At 43.5% G+C, this 26,896-nt stretch overlaps 1 protein-coding gene across 3 annotated transcripts; it reads right to left on the bottom strand.

Annotated features, from left to right (window-relative positions):
- Positions 1 to 1,356: 1,356 nt before the first annotated feature.
- PASK (PAS domain containing serine/threonine kinase) lies at positions 1,357 to 24,209 on the bottom strand. 3 transcript variants are annotated; one of them, XM_035134036.3, is made up of 19 exons: positions 24,053 to 24,209; positions 23,160 to 23,354; positions 22,352 to 22,587; positions 20,414 to 20,581; positions 19,869 to 20,009; positions 18,698 to 18,832; positions 17,841 to 18,158; positions 16,476 to 16,650; positions 15,452 to 15,620; positions 14,935 to 15,318; positions 11,977 to 13,145; positions 10,877 to 11,058; positions 9,265 to 9,432; positions 8,096 to 8,221; positions 7,125 to 7,259; positions 6,173 to 6,372; positions 5,654 to 5,787; positions 4,218 to 4,364; positions 1,357 to 3,486 (listed from the first exon to the last, which is right to left on the bottom strand). In XM_035134036.3, the coding sequence occupies exons 1-19, from the start codon at positions 24,117 to 24,119 to the stop codon at positions 3,281 to 3,283; spliced, it is 4,455 nt and encodes a 1,484-aa protein (XP_034989927.3). In that variant the 5' UTR covers positions 24,120 to 24,209; the 3' UTR covers positions 1,357 to 3,280. The 3 variants fall into 3 exon arrangements, with proteins under 3 accessions (XP_034989927.3, XP_088526914.1, XP_088526915.1); XM_088670788.1 differs by having other exon boundaries at positions 15,208 to 15,318; XM_088670789.1 differs by lacking the exons at positions 22,352 to 22,587; positions 23,160 to 23,354; positions 24,053 to 24,209 and having other exon boundaries at positions 19,869 to 19,989; positions 20,414 to 20,526.
- Positions 24,210 to 26,896: the final 2,687 nt, after the last annotated feature.

Genomic DNA, 26,896 nt, shown 5'->3' with positions numbered 1-26,896 from the left:
CCTCATCAAACCAAAATCCGACCCTGTATATATAGGAACAGAAATAAAAGCTGCTGGAGACAGTAGAGGTGACCTCATGAGATGATTAGCTGAAGCAGCATTTTGAATTAAGGTTTCCAAGTTACTAATGGGGGTTTCATGTGTTTGAGGGCCAACACCCACCCATGAAACAGACACCAACTTTTGAGGTAGAAAACAAGATACTTTTCACAAGGAGGGAAGTTGGAGAAACAATTGATGTTACAAACATATTGAAATTATGTACAAAAATAAGATAAAGAGGAAATAACTCTTCAGGGTAATCTAACAGGCAAAGCCATTCAGTAAGTTATATCGTTTAAAACAGGAATGGGCAGAAGGTAGATCATCTGGTAGATCTCTGGATTATATTAAGTGGTTCAGAAAGGATTTCTGGCTTCCAGTTAACAATGGAAATGATTTCCTTTCAATTATGTTGCTGAAATTAAGGGGAAGCAGGGGGAAACACCAGGAATTTTGATTCGACAAAATTCCCCCAATGCAATTTTTATACCCCAAAACCAGGACATGGAAGGAATTTTCCTGACACATGGCAAGTCTAGTACTCAGAACGAATTCCTGGGTTCAGAATTCTTAATGTATACCTTTAACACTTGGCTCAGGTTGGTAGATTTGAGTTCTAATGAAAAACCTAAGTCTGAAATCTGCTCACACCTAATTTAAAACTGCTTGGGTACTACATATACAACTGAGCCTTTGCCTACCACTCTCCTAGAGTTTACCATACCCATTGAGTCAATCCCCATCTCCTACTACCCTCCTGAGAAAAACCCTACCCCACCCTCCCACTATATATAAGGGTCTGGTGACTTCTGTTTCAGTGTATCTGAAGAAGTGTGCATGCACACAAAAGCTTATACCAAGAACAAACTTAGTTGGTCTCTAAGGTGCTACAGCACAAATTTTTTTATATATTTTGACTGCATCAGACCAACACGGCTGGCTACCTACCTGACTCTCCTAGAGGTATTGCCTTTCTGACACCACCTCTTTTGTTCATTCTTGTAGAGAAAACTTTCCTAACATTCCTTGATGCAGCCTTCCTGACCCTGCTTTTGTTCATGTCAAGTGACATTTATTATGGTCATGAACCTCACTTGGTGTCCTTGGTCCAGTCACTCAGTCTAATGCAACTCAACATTATTGCAAGGATTGGTGGAGGAGAGAAGAGCTACATATTCCACCTCTCATTCTTTGAAAGGAGGAATAAAAATGCAGAAGTTTGTTCTGTTCCTGCTGGAAAGGAACATTAGATTGTAATGGCAGATGTGCAGAGCAAAAAGGGTTGCAACAGAAAAGGGAACAAGACTGGGCCACTGCTGTTGATAACAAGAGCCTTTAGTAAACGCAAAGCGATTCAGCGCAGTTAAGGTGGAAAATCATAGCAATCAACAAAATACATTCTAAAAAGTTATGTTTTAAAATACAGCCTAAGTTAAAAGTCATGACACATGACTTGCTGGACCATTTCGCTTAAAGGTATCACAGCAGGTTAAAGCTGTTTTGCTTCAATTCCTCCTCCTCTTTAACCATGCTGTAATGTAGGGCAATTCATAAGCAGTTTGCACAGTAAACACTCCAAAAACAAGTACCAATATGCAAATGTAACTTTTAGGGACCAACTATATTAGACTATTGTCTTAGAGGTACCTACCCAGCATCATGCCTGTTTGTTTTAAACAGGCACACAATGAGAGCTAACATGACTAGGTATTTTCTTCTCTTCTGTATAAACTGATAGCTTCCTTCAAGATAAAGGAAATGAAGGCTAGCATTGGAAGTGTGCTTCACAAAAGCTACCTCTAAATTACAGTTCATTAAAGGTAGAAGTAGTAGGGCGTATTCTGTACATAATAATTTGAAGATAGTTATATTATTGAAGTGCCTACCTTCTAGGTGCATCAGAGCCAAATACAACTTTACCAACTCTTTTCAGAGTGCTCACCTGTCAGGTCATCCAGAAATGGAGCTAGTACAGAAAAGTAATCTTGAACACAGTTCACTTGAAAAATATGAACTGTTCCCAAAAAATTTCAAAACAGATCTATAAAATGTAGATTGACATTTTGTTCTTAGAATAGGTAAAAATAGCTAATGCTTCCATGAAAATTATAATTTTGCCAATTACCTGGAGAATCCATATAAAATTTATTTGTTTTAAAAAAGACTACTGAATATGACCTAATGCCTGATTCTTTGAGCAGAATTGGTGTCTTTCTATGTCAACCAGCCAGAAATATCTGACTAGAGCATTTTCTGGACAAAGGAAAGGATTTCAGTTTCAAATCCAATAACTGAATAAAGCTGTAGAAAAACTTTCTTTTCTCTGGTGAGCAAGAAATTTGACCTCCCATTGATGTCTACCTGATACAAAATGTCACCATTTATATGTTGAACCTCAGAAACAGGGTCATCCAAGAAGGCAAGACATGGAGTGTTGTACGCTCCAATTGATAAGTTTTTTGGCTATGAATCGTAGATCTGCTCCAAATTGTAAGATGATCAGGAGGAAAATAGAAGCTCTTCAGAAACCCTTCCCCAGGTAAGCCTCAGTCAGTTTGGCCAATACACGGCTAAAATTCATAGTATCAGTCATCTCAAACAGAATGACACCACTTGTGGCCTCTCTTTCAAAAACTTCAAACATGCCTGGAGTATAGGACATCTACATTTAAGTGTCTAAAATCAAATACCAGTCCTATCCGTTCCTATCAGTTCATCACTCAATGCAGCTTTTGTAGCAAAGGTTCGGTTGTGATGAGTAATTACAACAGTATTAGTGGCAAAAGGACCAGCTCACATGAATATACCCACTATGCAGGGTGGCAAGTGGGATTGTGGTTGCCTGACTATTTCCCTCCACCACAAGCACCTGCCATCTCTTCTCCAGGACTGTCAGATGTTCAAATATATAGGTGTCGCTTATATAATGCCTAATCCCACAAAATCCATTGTATAGGTTTGAATCACATGGTTGCTTCCTAGATTCTACGTAGCATATTTGTCACACCATTTGAGTCTACGAGCACTAGATCTTTTTGTGAATAGGCACTGTGAGAAGCCGGTACCCGCATATACATCTCTAAGAAGCCTATGGGTGTGGCAGAGGAGTTCACAGTGAACAGAGTGAGCAACTGGTCTGACTCTGGTATTCCATCTCACGTAGGCAGTATGTTCGTCAGAATTCCATGTCCTTGGGGCATTATTTGTAAGGACTTGCAGGTGAGTGAGGAAATATTCTTTAAGCAAGTACAGAGGTAGATGGCCCTTGAGCTGCAGAGGTTGACGCCTCTTGTCCTGAGGCAGCAGTGGCTGCTGTCAGTTGGGGATCCATAAGCTCATAATTACTGGTGTCATCACTAAGGCTCTGCTCACTTTCCAGACTTGGGACTGCCCAGATGCTACCATGGCTGTAGCCAGAGGAATTCATTTTGAAATGGTTGTTTTCTGATGAGTAAAAAAGAAGAAGATATAAATGCATTGACTATTAATAAATACTAAGCCACAATGTTCAACAGCCATTAAATACTATTACTAAATTGCTCAGGTCGGCTGGCACTCTGTACATGCCCTAGAACTACTTGACTACTTACAGTAGCTTTACAAGTGAATGTACAATAAGTATGGGACTTGCAAACGCAACAGGTGGAAGAAAACATTGGTTTATGCAAGCCATCCTCCCTAACCATCTTTTCGGCATATTATTTTGTTAAAACCCAAAATGGGACAGTCATTTCCACTAATTTCTCCAAGTGTAGCCATTGTGGCATGCAACAATCTCCAAATTAAAGATCACCAGTACTGCATATGTACAAGTGTAACTTGTGAATTCACATAGACATGCAAATAGGGAGATGGGCAGGCCTCAGGCCTGGTAACAATACTTCATGAACAATGGCCCAAAATTAAGGATGAAATCCTTACATTCCACTGAACTCAAAAGAGCTGTGTAGAAATATATACCTTTGCAATATAAAACTATAATCCTGACTATAGTTGTCTAGGAGTAGTAACACGATAAAGTGCACTTGCCAGTAGGCATACACTAATTTGAACTGCACAGCAGCCATACAGATCTATTTCAAATTATCATTCCTTTATAGAATTCATTGTAGACCTTTCTTGTTTGGAAATTCAATAAAAGTTTTGAAGATAGCTTTTAGAACCTTGTCTCCTACCTGGCTTGGCAGAGACATACACTGCCTCCCATGAGTAGTTAGCAAGGTTGACGGGTTGTGTCACCCAAGGATCCTCCACTACCACTTCTAGAGTTGTACGATCCTCTGGAAAAGGCTGCAAGAGCCCAGTCAGCAGATTCATCAGGTCTGAGGACAGACAACAAGGAGATGAAATAACAGCAGCAGCTTTTATGCTGGTCTTCAGCTTGCCTGTCAATTGTACTTAGGTTAAGTACAGCCAATGCAAGTTTGATAATCTGAGCATAATCTTTAGCATCCATCCCCATAATTTAGAAGTGTTGTACATATTCCTCCCACAGCTTCTTCCTTTCTTCTTGCAGGATAACCTTTGCTTGGCTATGACTGAAATAGAGCCAAGCTTGCCAAATACACACCTTAGATTGCGCAAAACAGACCAATACAAATAGACAGGTGACTTTCTAGTTCAAAAGCTAGGCCTTATGAACTATTCCATGAAAGGCACCCCCCCCCCAAAAAAGTGGTTTTTAAGCACTGACATTCATTATTTAATAGACAAGTCACATGAGAACAACCCAATAACTATTGAATGCCACCAACTTCCTGGCATGCCTGAGGGTGGAATGGCACATTATATGCATATGTGCATAAAAAACCCACATGGCTGCTTTTCCCACCTCAGGATGGGAATCTAGAACTGAGAAGGGATGACAGGCAGGAGAAAGGACACCTTCTCTTCTACACAAGAAACTAGCAATACAGAAGTTTGGATTAACTTTTACGACACATGGATAGCGCTATAGCCAGGAAATGGTTATTCTTACTATAGTATTTTTAAAAAAAATAATAATAATGCCCAACAACAATTAGGCTGGTGTTCATGTCACATTGAAGCATATGGGCACGATGGGCCAATAGTAATCACCTCTGACAATGCCCCAAGATGATGCCTAAAGTCACAAACTAACCAGCAGCCTTGTATTTCCACTGGAGGCTTGACTGGAGATGGAGGAAGGCATGAAAGTGACCTACGTCCCTACCTTCTCTAGAGCAAGCACGTCCAACAGGTAGATCGTGAACTACCAGTAGATCACTGGATGTCTGTGGTAGATCACTGGCTCCCCCCACAGAAGCTCAACAACTTTGCCTCCCCTAAAGAAAAGCTCAACAACTTTGAGATGAAACCCAAAAATGGGGGTAGATCGCTGCCAGCTCTTAATTCAGAAAGTAGATTGCAGCATCTTGGGAGTTGGCCACCCCTGCTCTAGAGCATCCAAACAGAGCAAGGGAATATTTCCTTTGATCCATAGTCCCATTCCCACTAACTGAAAACCCCATGTAACTTTTTTTGAGCATATCAAATTAAATGCACACAGAAACCAAATATAGTTGACTTGCCCAAATTCCATTCCCCTTCTTTTCAGTCAGTAACTCTTAATAATTAGTGAAATACACACCATCCGACACTTTGTGAGGAGGTCTTAGTACAGCATCCATAGTTTCTTCCAGCTCACAAAAAGGATTTTCTCCAAAGACTATGGTATAAAGAGTTATACCAAGTGACCACATCTCCAGTTCTGGTCCCAAGTACCTATCGAAGAATGCATAGTTCAAATAAATAACGTTCACACACACAAAAAATCAAGCAAAGGGGGAAATTACTTAAAAGAAAACGCAATTAGCTATGATATCCAGGCAGCAAAATAAACTGAAAATGATTCCTTACCAACAGCCAATAATATTTCCCCTCCCTCCCTCCTACCCACTGCAGATATGGTTGAAGAAATGGTGATTGTGGGTGGGTCTGCGAATGGTCAGGGATTCCTACTGCAGCAATAAAGAGCAAGGAAGATAAAAACACTCTGTCTTTCTCTACTTTATCCTTAAGTTTGTTTTACAGGTCCTACCCCCCCCCCCAACCAAATCAAGCTACTGTTGGGCAAGGTCTATAGGTTTTCTTTCAAACTCATACATACGGATTTCCTGAGAGCACTTCTGGTGAGCAGTACTCAATTGTCCCACAAAAGGTATAGAACAACTTGTTAGGTTCCAGGTAAGCAGCCGAGCCAAAGTCTATGAGCTTGATAGTGAAATCTTCAGCAATTATAATGTTCTCATCCTTGATATCTCTGTGAAGGATGTTCTTACAGCGCAAATAGTTCACAGCAGACACCAACTAATGAACACACAGAAAAGACCAGAGATCAAAATAGGTATCATTGCCAATAATAAAGACATTGTGCCCGTGGCTGAGGACAACAGTTTGAACCCTTCCAATAGATTATGGGTGAGGGAGGGGGTGGGAAGGGAAAGGAAAAATGGTACAGGAAATTAAAAATGGGAAGGAGAGAATATAGTGTATGTAAAAATTCTCGTACTTTAATAAAAATCTTTTTTAAAAAAATCATTGCCAATAATATTCACTAAATGTAGAAATATTATTTTGGCTTTTTCCTCTGAAAGGACATTTAGCTACTTAAAAGAGGATATACAAAACCATTTGTTAGCTTTGCGGTCCTCTTTTCTTTTCTTTTTAGTAACTGGGCATAATATTTATCAGTTTTTTAATCCCATCCTTCCTCCAATGAGGTCAGAGTGGCTTACATCATTCCCCCATTTTATCCTTACTACAATCTTTTGATAATGTGATGATCTATATCAAAGAGAACGTGATGCATTTCTAAGTCTCTCTGAAATAAAATTACCAATTACCAATAGCATGAGGGTTTGTTTGTTTTTAGTAAACAGCAGCTGCAGAGGTCCCCATTCTAACTGAGATTGTGACATACCCTACTGTGAGCTCAGTTCAGATCCCTCAACCACCATAGCTATGTTCTTCTAGACAGCTTTCCGTACAATCAACTAACAAGTTGCAGATCCAGTTCTTTCATGTATTTTTCTACAGATTTCACTTCAACCAAGTCTTACCTGTCTGAATATGTAACTTGCCAAAGGCTCATCCAAATTAGGTTGGTTATCAATGAATGTGAAGAGATCCAGGCCTGACCCATGTTTCTCCATCACTAGCTGGAAGAACTGCTGGTTCTCAAATACATCTATCACCTGGTAATAAAGAGTACTGCTTCAACTTCACAAACTTTACACCCGATCCCATCCCTCCTTGCATAGGAAATGATCTATTAAGTTCAGGATTATGTCACCCTTACATTATAGAACAATTAAAGTATATTCCACTGATCCAAAGACTAGTATGATAATGCAAATCAGGAATAAGCAATGGAAGTTTAGGAGGATTTCAACTTCCAAGGTTTTCTATGGAAACATTAACTAGATTCCTTGTACAGGATAACTACTTAAGCCACATGGGCCTTACTGTATGGACACCTCTCCACATAGTATCTATTAATAGCCACATTTGTCAAATAGCTGTCTTCTAATCATATTTTCATCTTCTAACACCAAACAAAATGAGTCTGTACCACAACATCCAAACATACAAGGAATTCACTACAGTGGTACCTCGGTTTAAGAACTTAGTTCGTTCCGGAGGTCCGTTCTTAACCTGAGGTTCCACTTTAGCTAATGGGGCTTCCCACTGCCACCGCGCGATTTCTGTTCTCATCCTGAAGCAAAGTTCTTAACCCGCGGTACTACTTCCAGGTTAGCAGAGTCTGTAACCCGAAGTGTTTGTAACCATTGTATATGAACAGGGCTGTCTTAAGTATATTTGGCGCCGTGGTACGCCGGATTCCTCCGCCCCCAGCGCACACTGCAGCTGCCGGGGGTGCACCACCACGGTGGGTGGGCAGGCGCAGCTCCGCAGCGGGCGGGTGGGTGCAGCTGTGCAGCGCCCTGGTGCCCTGCACCACCCAGCCTGGCCGTAGGGCCGGCCCTGTATATGAATTTATAAACACATTTGCATATTGGATGAACTGTACCTTAATAATATTAGGGTGCTGCAGCTTTCTCAGAATTATAATCTCTTGAGTAACTCTCCCCAGCTCAGGATCGTCTACCCAGCAGTAGTCCAACACCTTCCCTTTCCAAATGAACTTCACTACAGCCTGGGAGCAAAGCAAAGCAAATGAATAGATAGCCCAAGTAGGTAAAGTTGGGGAGTAAACTACTTTAAATAAAACCTTTAATTGCTATTTGCAGTGAATCTTAAAAGATTGTACATTTACAGAACAATTCCTATTGGATTGGGGGGAGGGGTTCCATAGTGGAGCTGTCGTATCTTGATAAGCCTTGCCAGTTCACTGTAGCCAGCAACATACCAATGCAAAATTACCTAAGACTAATTTTCAGTTTATACAGTTATATAAATTCTCTAAGAGAAACCAACCCAAAATGTGAGTTTTCAAGTGTCTACTTATACCCTGTACTGATAGGGTCATATGCATATCACTTTGGAGGTAATTCCATAACCACACACAGCTTTATTGTGGTCCATAGACCCATAATGCATGATACAACAATAGTAAATATCAACAGTAAGGTGTAAAATCGGGCTTGCTAGCCAACAGAGGAGGTGAATTCCATAACCACTGGGGCCATCAACAAGAAAGCTGTCTCTTGTGCCCACCAACACAATTTATCTTGCCTGTGAGCAAGCCCTCCGGCACAGTTCTTAGCATATGAGGTTTGTACATGTGAAAAGGTGGTCTTTCTGGTGTTTTAACTAATGCACAGATGTGCTCGCACACATTCATTACTAGCAAGGAGAAAAAACACCAACTGAAAATTGCAGCAAAGGTAGAGTTTTAACAAATGTTAACAATTTATCTAGAGCATAACACAGTGAACAAGACCTGAAGAGCCCATCTAGTCTAGCATTCTGTTCTCATGGTAGCCAACAAAATGCTTTAGGTTGGTGCCACAAGCAGGGCATGAGCACAATGCACAAATCACTGGGGGTGAAGGAATCACTGGCAAAAAACAATGTCAAGCAACTCACTTTGATTGGAACATAAAACAGTACTATGTATGCACATATCTGAACTTTGAAATGTAGAAATGTGAAGGATTTTGGAAACTACTAATAAGCACTTCATTCCAAAAATCAGAAGGATTATCAATTAATAGTTCTGTAGTTTTGCTCTTTCACCTCCTTGCAATCCTTTTTGCACCGGGCTGTCCAGACAAATCCAAACGCTCCTTTGCCAATGAGTGCAAGTGTGTCATATTTCTTTCCATAGTCTCCCTCGCAAGCCCTCAGTCTTTCTAGTTCTTCAGCTTTTCGTGAATTCTCAAACACAGGGGTCGCTTTGATCAACTGCAGCAGAAAACACAGACAGACGCTACAAAATCAGAGAGAACTAGCTAACGTTTGTCTAATCTAAAAAAATTATGAAATACCCGTACCCGTTGCACAATCCTACCAAACGACCAGTCCCAGCACCTTGGCATTTCCAGCAATCATCACTAAAGTATAAATACCACTATGAATTGTGGTCAAACCTGTCAGTCAGGCTTCCCATACCTTTTTATTGTTAGGAAGACTCCTCCCGAATAGCCAGCAAATAGCTGGAAGGTGGCTGAGTGTTCTGAATGGGCTAGGGGCCATTTCTTTTCTTACCCTAGCTAAGGATAATATAATATAGGTCGTGGTGTATCTATAAAGCAGGGATCAAGAATGCTTTCTGCTCCACAGGTCAGATCCTTATTAGGATCAGTCTCATGGGTCAAATTTGACAGGTGGATGGGGCTGCCCAATGGTCAGCCACATGCAATTATGATATCACATGACTGGCAGGTTGGCAACCCTACCATCCTCTCAAAATCCCATGTGCAACTATTATAATCATTTTTAAATATTTGATTGTAGATTTTTTTCTGTCTTTAATCTTTATCGTGAAATTACTTTGAGATGCTTCATAGGAAGATAAATTAAACAAACAAAAATAATAAAAGCTTTTAGCCAGAAGCAGTCACTAGGCCACTGTATTTTCCAGTCAAAAGTTCCATCTACCTGCCAAAATGTTTTTGGGCAGCACATTTAGGAATTGGCATTGCCTCCCATTTTGGGGGATGCATCCAAACTAGTATTCTCATCGTATTTCATTTCATTTTTAACCTACATTAACCCAGCAATAAATCTTGGCACTCTCTCTCTTTTAAAACAAACAAAACTAAAGCAAAATGAAGCTGACTACTCCTTTTTTCTAAATAAAACTGAATTTGTGAAATTACAAATGGCACCCATGCATGCTTCTGAAAATACAACGCAATTTGCAAAAGGCCAACGTGACAATGGTGGGGAGAAGGCAGGTTTACACAGTATTGGAAGTGGACCATCTGGAGATTTTGAACTAGGTCAAGTTAGTTTCTGCCAGAAGCAACTGACTTGTGATACTAAAAGTAGATGAAGTTCAACATCAAACCAAGGCAATTGCTCCACCAGTGCAAGCATTTCTGCTTGCCAGGCTGAGCTATCTCTTCTCTCCTCCCCCTGTACAGTGTTCTGAGGGTTCTACAGGTTCTCCTGACACCCCCCCCCCAAGCTGACAGGGGAAGGGTCTTGCTGTGCTGGCTCCCACTAGTGCATTTCTTTAGTTGAATGTGACCTATAGCGTGTTGCACATCCTGTCTTCATATAGCTGGTTGTTTGTGTAAAAAGAATCAAACATACCAACCAGCCAAGTTAGCAGGTTTGCCTACTATTTTTATTTCATGCCCAAAAGTCAGGGGCAGGGCTTAAAACAGACAGAAGATCTTACTTCTGCCAAGCTAAGTGCAGAGACGTCGCTTAGGGTTGGGGAGGAACTGGCCAAACTGGAAAGCAAGAACTGTGTCTTTGCTGCTGCTTGTTTCCGACTCTGAAAGTGGTCTCGCATAACCCAAATGCAGAAGAGGGCAGCAGGGTCATGCAGTTCCACGCGTTTCACTTCAAAGAGTATACCTGCAAAAATAGAAAGCTCATCAAGAAGGCACTCTAATACCCTAAACAAATGGTGAGATATCTAATTTAAATTCTTACACTGATAGTGAGAATCTGAAATTCACAAATGTTTTTCCCTGGATAGGCTTTTAAAAACATAAAACATATAAATCCTTAAACATGAGCAAAAAGGGCTTTATTAAGAACCAAGTAAATAAATAAATAGTAGAAGAGTTTCATCACTGGATCTTTTCCAACAGAAGAATACCTAGTCCTTCTTAAGCAGCAGGTTGATCAACATCATAAGCCTATAAGATCATTCTAAAGCAGGCATCCCCAAACTGCAGCCCTCCAGATGTTTTGGCCTACAACTCCCATGATCCCTAGCTAACAGGACCAGTGGTCAGGGATAATGGGAATTGTAGTCCAAAACATCTGGAGGGCCGAAGTTTGGGGACGCCTGTTCTAAAGCAACCCATGTAGGAACACCAAGGCTTTGGCCTTCAGACAGCCTGCTGTTCACTTCATAGGACTGACAAGCACTCAGACAGCTGACCAGCCCATTTGCAATGTAAAATGTTAACCATAAAGCTGCTTGATGAAAATAAAGGCAGAGGTTGACAAGCTCTGCCAAAACATTTTGGCACACCAGAAGTTCTCTCTCCTAATTTCACTGCCAATCAAGTACAAATTGGTTTCAAAATGTTAGTAAAATCAAATTAATTATTTCCTCTGCTACTGTGTTTTTGCATTCCGATCCTGGATGACCAATGCATTAAACCACAAGTTGTCTCTTATCCTTGTGTCACCAGGTTTATTTTATCATTCCTTGCCTGCTTTGCTCACACTGAACACCAGCTTCATGTAACCTTTCCATGTACACTTATGCCCAATTAAATATACTAATGCAAGAAGCAAAAATGTCTACTTCGAACATACCGAGTCGAGAACCATCTCTGTGGTAGCAGTTACCCGAATAGTTGCCTTCCAGGATCTCGTTGTTCAACGTAATTGCTGAGGACTGTACAGCTTCTTGTTTCACAGGAGTTGATGTTAACTGTGCCATACTCTGCTGCATTAACGGCATGAAATCTTCCTGGGACTGTACATCGCTGTGCGGAGAACATCCTTCTAAATGTTCCCCCATTCTCTCTGCAACACTTTTGTCCTCTGAAGCACAGCATGTAGAGAGGTCGAGTTCCACATACCCTGAATGCTTGCTAGAGAGTAAGCCCTTCCGATGGCCTATTGGAGAACCATCGCACAGTAGGGAGTCTATCTGATCACTTACAGAAGTATTAATTTCCTGGTCCATGGGCTGCTCAAGATCTTCCTCACTTAACAATGAAAGCTTTATTGGTCTAGCGGCAGCAGAGAAGTCTGAATTCACCTCTCCACTCATCCTCAAGGTCAGGTCCGTCAAACCACAGCAAACAGAATCAACCTCATCACTTGGCTTCTTACTACCCACAATTTCCAGTGCAGAGACATCGCAAGGTATTGATGATCCTGCTGGAACAGGAAGGCTGCTGCTCCTTTCATCAGGTAACAAGGCTGATGAATCCTTTGCTGAATTTTCTAGTTCAGTATTTTCAAACCTCAAGCTCTTTCTACTACTTGTCAGATTTACTGTTGGCAGCTCATCTATCGTCCCGTGAGTGTGTTTGAAGCACGACACTTGTTTGCTACACATGGGCTCATCCAGTGTGGGAGTCCCACAGGAAACCTGCACAGCATCACAAGTCACACTTGCCCCAAGCCCTAAATCTTCTTCTAAGAAGCATGTCACAGAAGTCTGATCGCCCATGAAAAAATTCTCTCTTTCTGAAGATGTAGTGGCATAATGGCACTTCATGATTTCATGTGGTGAACCAGAACTGTGTATCTCCAAAGGGTCATCTTCTTCTTTATGAACTAGATCAGATGTGCACCTGGCAAGATTCTTCTCTCTCGGTTTAGTTCTACCTTCCAACATGCATGGTTCGGAATGAAATCGTTTCTGAGAATGTATTTTGTACTGCTGGCAGTCGTTTAGTTTTGCAGCCTCTGTCTCAGGGCAGCTTCCATCAGAAGGCAGTGCTTCATTATGGACCAACACATATTCCCTGCTGTGTAAGAAAACAAGTTACTAGTTGGGTTATAATGAACGAAGGAGCATCTTCCCCATTACATTACAGTGGTACCTCGGTTTATGAACACAATTGGTTCCGGAAGTCGGTTCATAAACCGAAGCGTTCATAAACCGAAGCGAACTTTCCCATTGAAAGTAATGGGAAGTGGATTAATCCGTTCCAGGCAATGAAAAACACGCCCTAAACCAGCAATTTAACACAAATAATACTGTCTACCAAGACCATTGATACATAAAATGAAGGCAATAATCAATATATTGTACTATAAAATAATTAAGACAGTATTGAAGATGGAAAAAAAAATTATTTTTTCTCTTATCTGGACTGATGGTAGTCATTGTTTGGATGGGGGCTCAGGGTCCTCTTCGCTTCTGTGGCAGCAGCAGCGGGGGTAGTTCGGCGACGGAGCAACTGGGCTAGGGCCTCCTCCTTACCCCTCCGCACCCCGCTTTTGCCCCTGGGACCCTCCGGCCCCAGATCTTCGGGTGGCCAGGCGATCCCGGCGCAGCGGCGCAGCAGCAGCGGGTGCGGTGGTCAACGGGTCCGAGGCTCCTTTCTCGGAGGGACTCCTCTCCCTCTTTGGATTGAGCGTGGCGGCAGCGGCAGAAAGGTCGGGTCCAAGGCCTCGGCGCTCCGCGAGGCGGGAGATCCCAGACCTCTGGCCCCTGGGGCTCTGCCTGGTCGGCGGCTGCGCGCCCTCAATTTCGGGCTGTTGCGCTCGCCGGGGGAGGGGCGACCTCTCGGCCGGTCCACCGGGCACCCCCGGCACCCACACGGCGCTCCGATGCCTTCGGCCCAGTCCGCGGAGCTCCTGAGGGCAGCCAGCACGTTCGCACGGCCCAAGCGGCTCCTGAGCTGCTGAGACCGTCATCGCTAGGCACCCCCGGCACCCACACGGCGGCGGCGGAGCTGCTCGGGCCGCGCGAACGTGCTGGCTGCCCTCAGGAGCTCCACGGACTGGGCCGAAGGCATCAGAGCGCTCCGATGCCTTCGGCCCAGTCCGCTGAGCTCCTGAGGGCAGCCAGCATGTTCACGCTGCCCGAGCGGCTCCTGAGCCGCTGACGCCGACACCGCCGACGTCGTGTGGGTGCCGGGGGTGCCCGGTGGACCGGCAGAGATGTCGCCCCTCCCCCGGCGAGCACAACAGCCCGAAATTGAGGGCGCGCAGCCGCCGACCAGGCAGAGCCCCAGGGGCCCAGAGGCCTGGGATCTCCCGTCTCGCGGAGCGCCGAGGCCTCGGACCCGACCTTTCTGCCGCCGCCGCCACCGCCGCGCTCAATCCAAAGAGGGAGAGGAGTCCCTCCGAGAATGGAGCCTCGGACACATCGACCACCCCCGCCAGCTGCTGCTGCGCCGCCGCGCTGGGATCGTCCGGCCACCCGGAGACCCGGGGCAAGGGGGGGGTCCCAGGGGCAAAAGCCAGGTAAGGAGGGGTAAGGAGGAGGCCCTGGCCTAGCTGCTCCGCGAAGGCATCGGAGCGCTTTCGCGGATGCTCCGATGCCTCAGCGGAGGCCTCAGCAGGCCTTGGAAACCTTGGAAACCTTGGGTTACTTACTTCTGGGTTATGATTGTTCGTAAACCGAAAGTTGGTAACCCGAGGTGTTCATAAACCGAGGTTCCACTGTACATTCCTTGCCCTTCCCTATCCCGTGGTGTAAGATCAAGAGATCCCACTGGAGCTGTCCAGTTCTGAACATCAGTGGCAGCTGGATGCCCAATATCCTTTTGTAACTGGCAAAACTTGCCATGTGCAAGTAAAACCTACCCATTCACTGGTGTGACTGACTCTGGAAGAGATGATACAACAGAAGGCAGGCCACCCCCTCTGTCCATCTGGCTATGGAACTCTACTCCACCGCTGCTCATTGTAGTGGCAGATTGGCACTTCATTATTTCATGTGAACCAGAATCACGCATATCCAATGGCCCATCTTCTTCCTCAGATGTGCACCAGACAAGGTTTCTGCCTCGCACTTTAGTGCTACCTTTCAACACACACTGTTCTGAGTGAAACCGTTTGGGAGAACATACTTCGTACCGCTGACAGTTAGCAGGCTTTATAGTCTCAGCGCAGCCTCCATCACATCGACTCCCGGAAGGCAGCACGTCATCACGGGCCAGCACATCGCTGGAAGGTGTATAGCCCCTACTGTGAAAGAAAACAAGCTGCTGGTTAGGTTTTGTTGAACGAGAGCAGAATCTTCACCAGTGTTCCCCACTCCTTGATAAAACATCAGAGCCAGCTGCGTTCCTAGTGCACTTTTGTGATTGTCAAAACCTACCCATTCAGTGCTGCAGCTGCCTCTGGGGAGGATAACAGAACAGAACACAAACTACTCCCACTCTTTGGCTGGGTTTCCTTCCTGGTACAGAGTTCTGCTCCATCACTCCTTGCTAAATCCTGTTGCTCTTGCAGCAAAGCCACATCTCCAGCAAGGAGTGGGCGAGTGCCTGGAACAAAGAAAGAAAACTGGGGTGTGTTGCAAGTTTTCAGCAAGGCATGCACTGGAAGTCTATGGGCCATTCCACATGTTAAACATTTTTAATGGCTAAATGGCTCCCCCACAATGTCTTTTCTGCTGGATATGAAAGGCTAAATGAGATGTAAGTGCTTAAAATGTTATAAATTTAGCAAGTATGTCTTGTAACATTTACATGCTGACATTTTAACACCTCAGTCAATCCTTCTGTACTTTTAGGTTTCAGCTCAAGACATACTTGTTTTCTCAGGCCTACAATACTGGTTGAGAGGAACTGGTTGTTGGACTGTTCTGCAATCTGGAATTTGGCTTATATTGTTTTATGATATCTATATATTTTTAAAAAATGATAATATAATAATAGTACCTCTCACAGTTAGCTAAAGTTATGCTCTTGAAGTCTCAAGCAGGCCATTCTAAGGCTACAAGAGCAGTTGTTCAAGGGAGGGACCAGAACATTACTTATTTGCTGTGGACAGCCCTTCCAGGGGGCATGCATCTGCCAGCCAAACAACAAAGGTTAACACCCTATTTCCTTGAATTGCTGTGTGGCAATTCTCAAAGGAGGAACAGTTTCTAGTATCAAGATCCATGAGACATATAAATTAAACCATGTTTCAGGTAACTCTGTGGTACAAGCATTTCAAGTAGTTGTCCTTTTATTTTTGCAGATGGATATGTCAGAAAGGAGAACAAAAAAAGTTTGTATCAAGAGGATAAGTGTGAATATGACATTCCATTCATTATAATGTCAGATCCACTCCACGCCCTATTAAAAATAAAAAGGCATAGCCTTTTGTTGCGTTTCCCACCTCCATAAATTTACCTTCGCTTCCTTCCACCGTACCACAGCCATCTACTTCGGTTCCTTTGAAACCCCCAGAGGAGCTCACATTTTCTGCGTCCACATCATAACTTTCTCTAGATTGTGGGAGTTGCAAAGAGGAATCGTCAACTCTATCCATGTACTTATAAAAACCAGGAATCAAGAATGTGATGTTCTGAAATACAAAATAAATATGATGAAATCCTTCCTTTTCCCCTCACTGCATACTGAGAAATACCAGAATAATATGTGACTGAATAAAAAGATCATATGAATAATGTTTGTCCAATATGCACTTGTTGTGCAATGAAGTTTGCTTCTGAAACTTTGAAAGTGAGTTTCTCCCATGCTTTGGCAGATCTTAGCTAATTTCTGACAACTTAGTTACAATGTGCCACTCTAGATTATGCCACTGTGGAATGGCGTCCCCCCCCCCCCAACTACAGTGGTGCCTCGCTAGATGAAATTAATTCGTTCCACGGGTCAATTCGTGTAACGAATTTTTCGTCTAGCGAGTCCCAGTTTCCCATAGGAATGCATTGAAACTTAATCAATGCGTTCCTATAGGCTCTGGGGGACTGGCGGCGGCATGCAACAGGGCTTCGGAGAAGGTCTCCGAAGCCCCGTCCGATGCCGGCTGTGTGCAAGGCGCGGGGGCAGAAGCTCTCTTCTCCCAGTCACCGCCTTGCCTGCCTCCCCCGACACGGAGTGCAATTTCGGAGGTCTCCGAAGTTGCGCTCCATGCCGGCTGTGCGCGGCGAGAGGCGGCGGCGGGGGAAGCTCTTCTCCCGCCTGCCTCCCCCGACATGGAGCGCAACTTCGGAGACCTCCGAAGAGGTCTCGCCGGCTGTGCGCGGCGAGAGGCGGCGGCGGGGGAAGAGCTTCTCCCCCCGCCGCCTCCCGCCTGTCTTCCCTGGTGGTGTGGGGCGGGGCGGTGGCTCCGGGGGACGGAGCCAAATCGCAGCAGGCCCTGCTTGCCCCCGTCTGTCTTCCCCGAGCCAAGGGGAAGACAGGCAGGGGCAGCCGCCGCAGCACCGCGTTTCGGCTCCATCCCCCCTGGCAAAGGAAGATTAGCTGTCAGCTTCCCGCGCTGACAGCTGATCTTCCTTTGCCGCTTTCTATGACCGCGCTTCATAAGACGAAGCGGCGGTCATAGAAAATTTTGTCGTCTTACGAATGCCTCGCGCAACGCAAAACTCTTTCGTCTAGCGAGTTTATCATTGTGCGAGGCATTCGTAAAGCGAGGCACCACTGTACTCCTCAGCAATCAGCAGCGGACTTGATATACTTCCCAAGTGGTAGCATTCCCACAACTTCAGAGTAATCTTTCTCTAGAGGAAAACAAAAGCAACAACAAAACAATACCTTCCCTAGCAGTTCCTTTTTCTCATAACCAAAGAGCATTAGAGAAAACGTATTGTTGATTCCATAAATTGTACCATCCGCTTGAACAGTGATTAGTCCGCTGATGGTAGTGAACACCCAGATGGAAGCACGGAAAGAACAATCTACAGGGGAGGTGATGCTGGTGTCATCTTCTAAAATTTCAGCATCATGTACTGGTGCAGGCTTATCTGGTACAGGGATAATGTCTTCAACAGATAAGTTAACTTCCAGTTTCAGGCTGAGAGGAAATGTTGTCCCCTCTCTTGCTCGGCCAACAGATCTCTGAATTTTGATATTCTGGGGGGAGGAAAAGAAGACTTGTAACATAATGCAAATCTAAGCAAATTAAAAGCTCAGTGACAGCGGCCAGGAACTCAGTCAGATGAATTTTGACTGAAGGCCTTAAATTACTATCACAGTTATGCCCAAGAATCAGTCCATGCAGAAACCTTTAAATCTTGTGTAGTGGGGACTAACAGATGGACAACAAAGTGGATCTTGTGAACCTTTACAATTACAGAAAGACCTATATTTCAAGGCTGGAACTCTAAACACACACTATCTATTTACTCAGCAGTTTGAAGTTCTTACTGCTCACTCTCCTTATTTGCATGTGTATCTTATAATCAACAACCTCATAAAACTATTTAGACATGGCTTATATTTATACATTTAGAATACGTTTTATGAATGGTTCTTTTTTTATACATTCTTATTGTTAATGAGAACAGACTCCCCTCCCCCTTTTCCTTCTATTTGCGATTAAGAAGAAAAAAGAAACAAATTACCAAAATAACATTTAAAAGAACAGCTAAGTATAATGTACATCACAGTACCTTTGGTATTTTCTTTCCAGGTATAGGAATCTGAACAGACGGAATCATGTCTGTTATGTAGTGACCAACCACTTCTTCCGATGAGGCATAACCATAGAGATGAGCAAAAAGGAGGTCACAGGAAGTAATCTCTCCCTTAAGATGAGAGTTACAAGAATTAGGCTCATGAGGAAACTGCATTCTGAAATATTAGTTCTTGACAGTAATTAAGGTAAAATGGCCAACATATATACAAAGAGGGTAAAACAACTCAGCACCACTAATTCAGCAGACTTGGTCTCAATGAAATGCCACTTTAAGATGGATAATGAATTTCCTCGTGGTTTTTTTTTAAAATCCCCTGAAATCTAGCTAATTTAGATGCATTTATTTTATTTACAATATTTTTATGATGATTTTCTGTCCTACAAAAAGCCTCCAAAAGGAAACAATAATTAGTAAAAATACAATCATTTACTTTCTTGAGTACCTCGCAAAGCCAAGCAATCCCTTCACATCACCAAAAGTTCCATACCTAGCACAAATTGCAGCACAAAACAACAAAAAAATTCCTTCCAGTAGCACATCATAAATCCTCTAGTATAGAGGACTCTCAGCACCTCCAAAAGGGACTCACAATAACCACCAATCACCTGATTAGTGGTAGCAGAGAGCCTCATTGAAGTTTTCTGTTTGCAGGTGTGGTTTGATTTCAAATCATAACTGCAAAGAGACTTCCCCCCGCCCCACCAGTCTGCAGAAGAAATGCCCATTTGCGTGCATGAATTGAATCCAAATCACACCTGCAAACGGACTTCAAAGTGACCTCTCTGAAGTTGGTACCTGATGCCATAATGATTTAAGATGATCAGAAGGCAGGCAACACTGTTCACCTGTCAAGGGTTAGCCCAAGGGAGGTGGAGAAAGGAAGGATCCTGCACACCACCCAGATCTAGTTTACCAACCCATTTTAAGCAAAATGTTGTTCAAAGGAAATGAGTCATATAAAATCACTAGCACAAAACAACTGATGAGCATTTAAAAGATATATATATAATGACAAAAATTGGCTGGTAAATTGCTTTGTGTGTGATGAAAGCCAAAATTGTTTCAATAACTCCTAGTAGCCCGTAACTGTACTTGGTAGCTAGTTGAAAGACATTGCTGCAATTTACGCTAACTGGATACTCACTCTGCTTGTGAAGAAAACGGAAGCAGAAAGTCTTTCCACAGGCTCCAAAACCACCACACAATATTGACTGCAATGGGTTTTCATTCTTCTCATCCATACAGAAACTGGGATCTTTTCATTGCTATGGGAAATAACATCTACCTATTGATAAAAGACAGTGTTAAATTTCTAATCTGTAGTGCTAAAAATTTGATCAGCCATGTGACTTTAACTTTCAGTGACTGGTTTTCAATATAAACCTTTTGTGTTTTTATTTGTGGAATTTTGCAAATATAATAGCTTTACTATATGGGATATGCAAGTGTGTAAGCAAATAAGCATACAGTACATTACTTCTGAAGTAACAACTTTTAGGTGTTTATAAACCAAACAAATTTTAAAGTACCTCTTCATTAAATATGAGCAAGAGCAGCCTCATATTTACATGTTGGCTTCCTACAGGCCCTTCTGTGGCTATTAATACGGTACCTATATGAATAGTAGTAAAAATTCAGAAATGGTAGCATATACATTACTGCTATGACAAATATTGTGTTCTCACATACCACAGTTCCAGGAACTACTGCTTCATATTCAGCATCATCATGGTCTTCCTTCAGTGCTTCCATAATATCCCAATTGGATTTTGAAATCATCTGAGATAATTTCTGGCCAATCAGCTCCTGAGTGCTGTAACCAAGAAGCTTGCAGGCTTTGTCATTTGCAACTAGAATCTAAAACAGAGGAACAAGAAAAGTAAACTCAGCTTTTCTTCTTCTGTTAAAAGTAGAGTTTGATGCTATTTCAATGGGGAATGAGCTCTTAAGTTCACATTGATAAGTTACTCTGTACAGAAGCATTCTTATACATGCTTACTCAAAAGGCAGAGTGGAGCAACCGTAACTTTCTCCAGATCATGCCCAAAATATATGACCAGGACAAACGTCTGCTAATTACTGTTTCACAATTTACCCTCTAAAAGAGATATTGTTTTCTTTTCAGCTTTATCTGTGTACTGCTCAAATAAATTTATTGTATAAATATCCCATTAACAGTGCGCCATAGCCATGTTTACTAACATGCCTTCAGTAAGTGATTCAAGCTAAAATACCAACAAGTCAGACAACTAGCAAACTACAATATTATGGGTTCTCGGATATAGGCAGCAATCTCTAGTTAAAAGAACAATTACTTAATTGGCCCTTAACAATAAAAGTGGCATACCAAAAACAGTTATTACCAAACCACATCCAGCCCCATTTTGGTCTACAGTTTTACAGACATAGCCAGCTGCAGCTGCTCTCAGTGAAAGGGGTTGTTTGCAACTCCAACCATACACAACAATGTAGTAGCAAGCAAAAAATTATCCATATAGATCCCATTGCATTTTCAAGATAAGACGTGGAGTAAACACTCTTTTCCAATATTAAAAAAGACCAAAAGCAGCCTGGCCCTATTCTTTAGCTATCAGCCAGCTTCCTTTCACCCCAACTTGGCTACTCATTTAACAAACTAGTTAGCAAATTCAACATTGATTCAGTAATCTGCCTTGCCTCTCTCCTATGCTTCAGCTGAGCTGTCCAATATGTTTTTTAGTTAATTTGTACAGTACAACATGGATGTTCATTCATTTGGATGCTAGTCTGGTGCAGTATCATTAATATTTTTAAAAGCTATGATCAGCTTTTTAAAAGAAGAAAAACTGTTCCAGGAAGAAATTTGTGACATTACAGGGCTCAAACAATCTGCCTTCTGAATGGCTGACATTTGATGTAACAGGAAGAAAGATATTAAACCCTCACCATAAAGTCAGTGCTGAAGAAAAAACTATACACCTGTACAAACTGTAGGCAGTGCAATTCCCCAGTTCAAGTTATGTACATCTCTACGTGCATCCTCATACTACCATTCCTCTAACCACTTAGTTGTACAGTGGCAGCTTAGTCACCGAACTTTATTACACTGGGCCAAGACTGCTCACTACGCTGGTGCAAAGTTATGATGAGTCAATGAAGAAAATACTGAGCTAGGTGGACCAATGCTTTGACTGCGTAAGGCAGCTTCCTGTGTTCACGTATTTGGGATCACATCCTGAATCAGACTGATATCAATGGGTGCAAGCATTGTTAATTATTTTTATACAGTTATTTTACCACAGTTTTCTACACACCACTAAAAAGAATATTTGTATACTAACAAATGTACATGTACAGTACATATGAATCTTTAGGAAGTGGGGGGGGGGGCTTCTGCATCTGAAAAGTATGACTATCTTATATTAGTGCTGTACTATAAAATTAAAAATATCTTAAGTTAGATTGATTTTTCCCCTCTCACACACTCTGCCTGACTCAATCCAATACCACTCGTTATGATGCAAATGATTTACTGCAATATATGTACAGTACAACTACAACAGGCTTTCCTACCCAGGGGTCCTGTACATACACATTCACAGTGTGCAATTGTGTGTAAGGTAACACTTTACAAAAGCTAATTATTACCTCAGTTGTTCTGACATCCACAGTGAAAACAGCTTTGTTTGGGTTGCGCACAGCAGTTGCCAGAGCCTGGATGGATTCTTCCAAAGTCAGAGCATTTAAGAGTGAACATGAAGAGGTACTGCATATCGAGCAAGAAAGGGAATTGTTTTCCAAATGAGTCCAAGTGCTGTGAAACTTGCTAGCACAGATGTTCTGCGCAGCTAATGAAGATAAGCAAAAGGAACTCCATCCATTTTCTGAGAAGAAAGGGGGGGGAAGTTCCACAAATATCTGTCATTAAAATATATGTAATATTTCAAGACAACCATGTATCAACTGTTAAAAAGAAACATAGTTACAGGCAATGATTTTTTTTTAAGTTACAGGGAAGAACTAAGCATGGAGAAAAGATTAGAAAGGCAATTGTGTTTTAATTAATTAACCTAAAGAGACAAAGGACTCATTCTCTGAATACTGTCTCAGAAAGCACAGGGCACCTATCAACCATTATATGAAGAGATCCCATTGGTGGGAGGGAAAGATCAATAATGGCAAACTGCCAAGCATCTATTCAGTGAGACTCAGCATATTACAAAAGATCATAGCATGCCTACAAAAACATTTACAATTCAAAGACAATTATGATCTGTTTCTGTCCAATTTTCCAATAAACTCCCTTTTTAGTTCCTATCACATTTCCTAAGTGTTCCTTTCTCAAAGCTCTTTTTGAGAAACACAAGCATGTCCGCATGATTAAAGAGTTGAAAATTACCCCTCTGTCTTTGACTAACAAATACATTTCATACATCTCAACCTGCCAAGTAATCACCTGACAAAGATGTTTTCTTCTTGCAGAGCCTGGAAAGCCCACTCTTCCTTTTCTTGTTTATCCAGTTAAATGACTTGCTTAGTTCTTCACAGACACCAGGATGGGACAAGGCTATTGCAGAACCCACAAGGACCTCTTTGGATGGTGACATGGTCATGCATGGACTAGAGTACTTCCGCCTAAAAAATCCAGCCTCTGTGAGAGAAACAGAAGTTGCACATTAACATCTTAGGCTGTAAACACCGTTCAGTTTGGCTGAACAGGATTCTGGTATGTTGGTAAAGAGGCAGCAGGGCAAAAACATGTATTGGGGGGCATGGGGAAGTTGTACAGCAAAGAGATGGCCAGTGAACATAAAACATCTCAGAACGACAAGGATGAAGAGGAACAGGAAAGGATGGATCAGACCTGAAGCACTGAAACAGGGGATAGAACTAGACAAAAGCCAGCAAAAAGAGATGCCATTCAAACGTTTAACAGCAATTAAAATTGGAAAACAAAACCTGCATTTAGGCAAACAGCAGCCAAGAACAGGATAAAGCCACTGGGTTTGACACCCAAATTGGCAATTTATTTCCCTAGTGGAGAGCCAACCAAGAATGAGCAACAGGCCAAGAGCTGATGGGCAATAGTAGAGGCTGCTATTAGCAGTGGCGAAAAGTGGTTGAAATCACAGCTATATTCTACTAATCTGACAGCAAATAACCCCCATCACGTGGGGAGGGGCACCCAAACCAACCCACATTGCTTGGGAATGTAGTCCTTGACTGATAACAATCGGAGGTTTACAGAATCTACTATGTGGAAGCAGGGGAGAACTAAGTTTACCCAACCAAGAAGGAAGCGCCCTCTGCACATGTTCAGAGGTGCCCTTTATATTTAACCCTATGTACCGGAGCTGGTCCCTGGGGCTGAAGACGTGCTCCGGGGCTGAACCGAAGCACCTTCCTTCCCGCTCATCCCAACTTCTCTTCACTCCTGCCAGACTTCAGACGCAACTGCCTTCCTGCCCGCCCGCGGGTTTCCAGGGGTCGACCTGAGTAGGCGGAGAGCAGAGTCGAGAGCCAATGAGACGCGGCAGAACTGGCGACGGACAGCTGGGCAATCCAACCAATTTCGAGGCGGGGGCGGAGCTAGCCCCCGCCCTCGGAGACAAAGAAGAAGAAGAAAATCCCGCGCAAAACGGTTGCTAGGGACGCGCCAACAGCGTTCTTTAGAGCCGTGGGGGCGGGAGAGAAAAAAGCCCAGGAACTCCGGCGCTTCCCAGTCGTCAGGCGGGGAGGGAAAGGGAAACATGACGACTTTCTCTTTCCCAGCGAAGAACTTTTTCAACATGAATTTCCTCCACTGCCCGATACACGTTTCAATATATCTGCAAGTTTATAGTCCTCACGCAGCTTGTGGTCGCTTTAAACACATGTGCAGAGGGCGCTTCCTTCAAATTCTGAGTCTGGTCTCTGCCTTCCCTTGTCGTTAAACAGGCATTGGATGTCTGTCGGCTCAGGCCAATGAGCCCCTTTCTTCCCTGCTATATGCAACTTTGACTATCCCACGCCTGTTCCCGCCCCGCCGCCCGCTTTTATTGCCGCTCTATCTTCCGCCCGAAAGTTATTTCCCCGCCTTTTTGGTCTTCCTTTCTGTATCCTTGAGGCCAAAAGCCAGCCACCCGCCACCACGCCCATTTATCCTGCGTTCTCCTCCTTGCCCCTGCCTTAGTACAGTACCGTATTTACCTCCTGCTTAATTCCTTATCTACAGAAAGCTAACAAGCAAATTCTGGGCTTGAAAAAGCTTCAGGAGACACCTGCTTGCTCGCTTCCGCTTTACTCAGACCGATTAAACTGGGGCTGCGTATACACCTGAAGCAATTTTAAAACACATTTCCCTCGCCTCCCCACCAAGAACCCCGGGGACTGTGATTTGCCCCTCATGTTACAATTCCCAGCAGCCTTAGCAAACTACGGTTCGCAGAATTCTGCTGTGCCTGTGCTCTGAACATTTCCCTGGGAAACTCATTTCTGTTTGGGGGACCATTCTGTGGGGGGGGGGGGAATAGGCCTATAGAGATGCAGAAGCAAGGAGTTTCCCCTGGGGCATCTAAGTTCTCAAATACTGGCAGCAGGCCAACCAACCACAGTAGTCAAACAGCTGGAAAGCCTGCTGGACTTCAACATACCCACTGCTGCTGACTATCAGAGCTGGCAAAGCCCTGTGCAGTTTGATTTGAAACTCTGCAGGCAAAGGAAAGCAGAGGGCAGAGGACTATGACATCAGATGACTGACAGGTAGGCGACCTTGCCTACCTTTCAGGTGGCCCATGGGGGTGAAGGAGGTAAAGATCCAGCCCACTGAACAATCCAGTTTCCCATCCTTTGCAGTCTAAATGCAGGCCTGGTAGTGGGACAGAATCAGCCTGGGTGCCTCATGGATGAGCTTTGTTGAGAGCAGGGCAGAGGGAGTAGGACTGTTCTTGATCTTTTTGTGGCTTTTTAACCATGGTACTCTCCTGGACCAACTCTGTGAGATAGGTGCTGGAAGCACTGTACTGCAGGGCTTCTGATCCTATTTGCAGTGTTGAGTCCAGAGAGTAAGAAGATGGGGTGTGGGTGTGTTAATTGGCTCTATGGTGTATATGCTATGGCAGGCACAGCCAACAGATAGATCGTGATCTACCGGTAGATCACTGGCTCCCCCCAAAGAAGCTCAACAACCTTGGCTCCCCTTAAAAATGCTCAACTTTTTAGCCCTTCACACACATCCCAAACAGGGCTTTCCTCCTGCCTCAGAAAAGCTCAACAACTCTGACCTGAACCCCTAAAAATGGGCCTTCCTCCTTCCTACCAAAAGGGGGTAGATCACTGCTAGTTTTTAACTCTGTGAGTAGACTGCAGTCTCTTCGCAGTTGGCCACCCCTGTGCTATGGTGTACATCAGGGCACCATTTTATCATCAATGCTTTTTAACATCTATAATGAAGCTGCTGGGAACAATCATTAGGAGCTTTCTGCAGGACGTCATCCATATGCTGGTGCTGACTACACTCAGCTCTTCTCCATTACATCTTAATCAGATGAGGCTGTGCGAGTTCTGGACCAGTGCCTGGATGCAGTGATGGGCTGGATGAAGGCCAATATACTGAGCTTCAGTCCCAGGAATAGCTTCCTAAAAGAAGCAGTGGTGAGATTTCCTTTAAAAAAAAAACCCCTACCTCCCTGAATCCCATGGTATTTTCAACCAGTCTCCAATCTTCCCTTCTTTGGCAAAGTGTCAGCTACAGGGCTTCCTGGATGAAATGGATTATCTAGATCTAATTTCAATCTGGCTTTAAGTCTGGCTATAGAACAGAGACTGCTTAGGTCACCTTGGTGAGTGATCTATGCCAGGAACTGGACAGTGGGAATATATGCCTGTTGGTCAGCTACAGTTCACCCAGCTCATAAATCACCACAGCCGGATTCCACTCCACCACATTGCCCAGCCACGGAGACTTTCCAGGTCCTCCTCATCCTCTGGCATTCTGGCACAGCTACTCCTTCGCTAATTCACAGCAAACACAGCAAACTCTGGCACGGTACAGCCAGTCCTCCTCAGCACTCTGCTCAACCTCAGGAACCCATCAGAGCAGCAAAAAAACATTCTGGGAGCATGACCTGTCAGAGAATTCTACTCATAGTGATCCAGAGCAGAACTCCAATGTATAGTGAGCAGAGCAAAAACTTAAACACATTGCAAGATTCC

Source organism: Zootoca vivipara, chromosome 5, assembly GCF_965207765.1.
Source record: "Zootoca vivipara chromosome 5, rZooViv2.hap1.1, whole genome shotgun sequence".
Lineage (NCBI taxonomy): Eukaryota > Metazoa > Chordata > Lepidosauria > Squamata > Lacertidae > Zootoca > Zootoca vivipara.
Note: the sequence above shows the minus strand (reverse complement) of the source record. Positions and strands in the feature narration are given on the sequence as shown.

Bases quoted from the DNA above. Each gene is read 5' to 3' on its own strand.
- PASK (XM_035134036.3), bottom strand. From the start codon at position 24,119: ATGAGCGGGAAGGAAGGTGCTTCGGTTCAGCCCCGGAGCACGTCTTCA. The intron at 15,319-15,451 runs GTAGGTTTTGAC...TTTCTTTCACAG, and splicing joins GCAGCTGCAGCACTGAATGG to TAGGGGCTATACACCTTCCA. The intron at 8,222-9,264 runs GTGAAAGAGCAA...CTTTGCTCCCAG, and splicing joins GCAAAAAGGATTGCAAGGAG to GCTGTAGTGAAGTTCATTTG.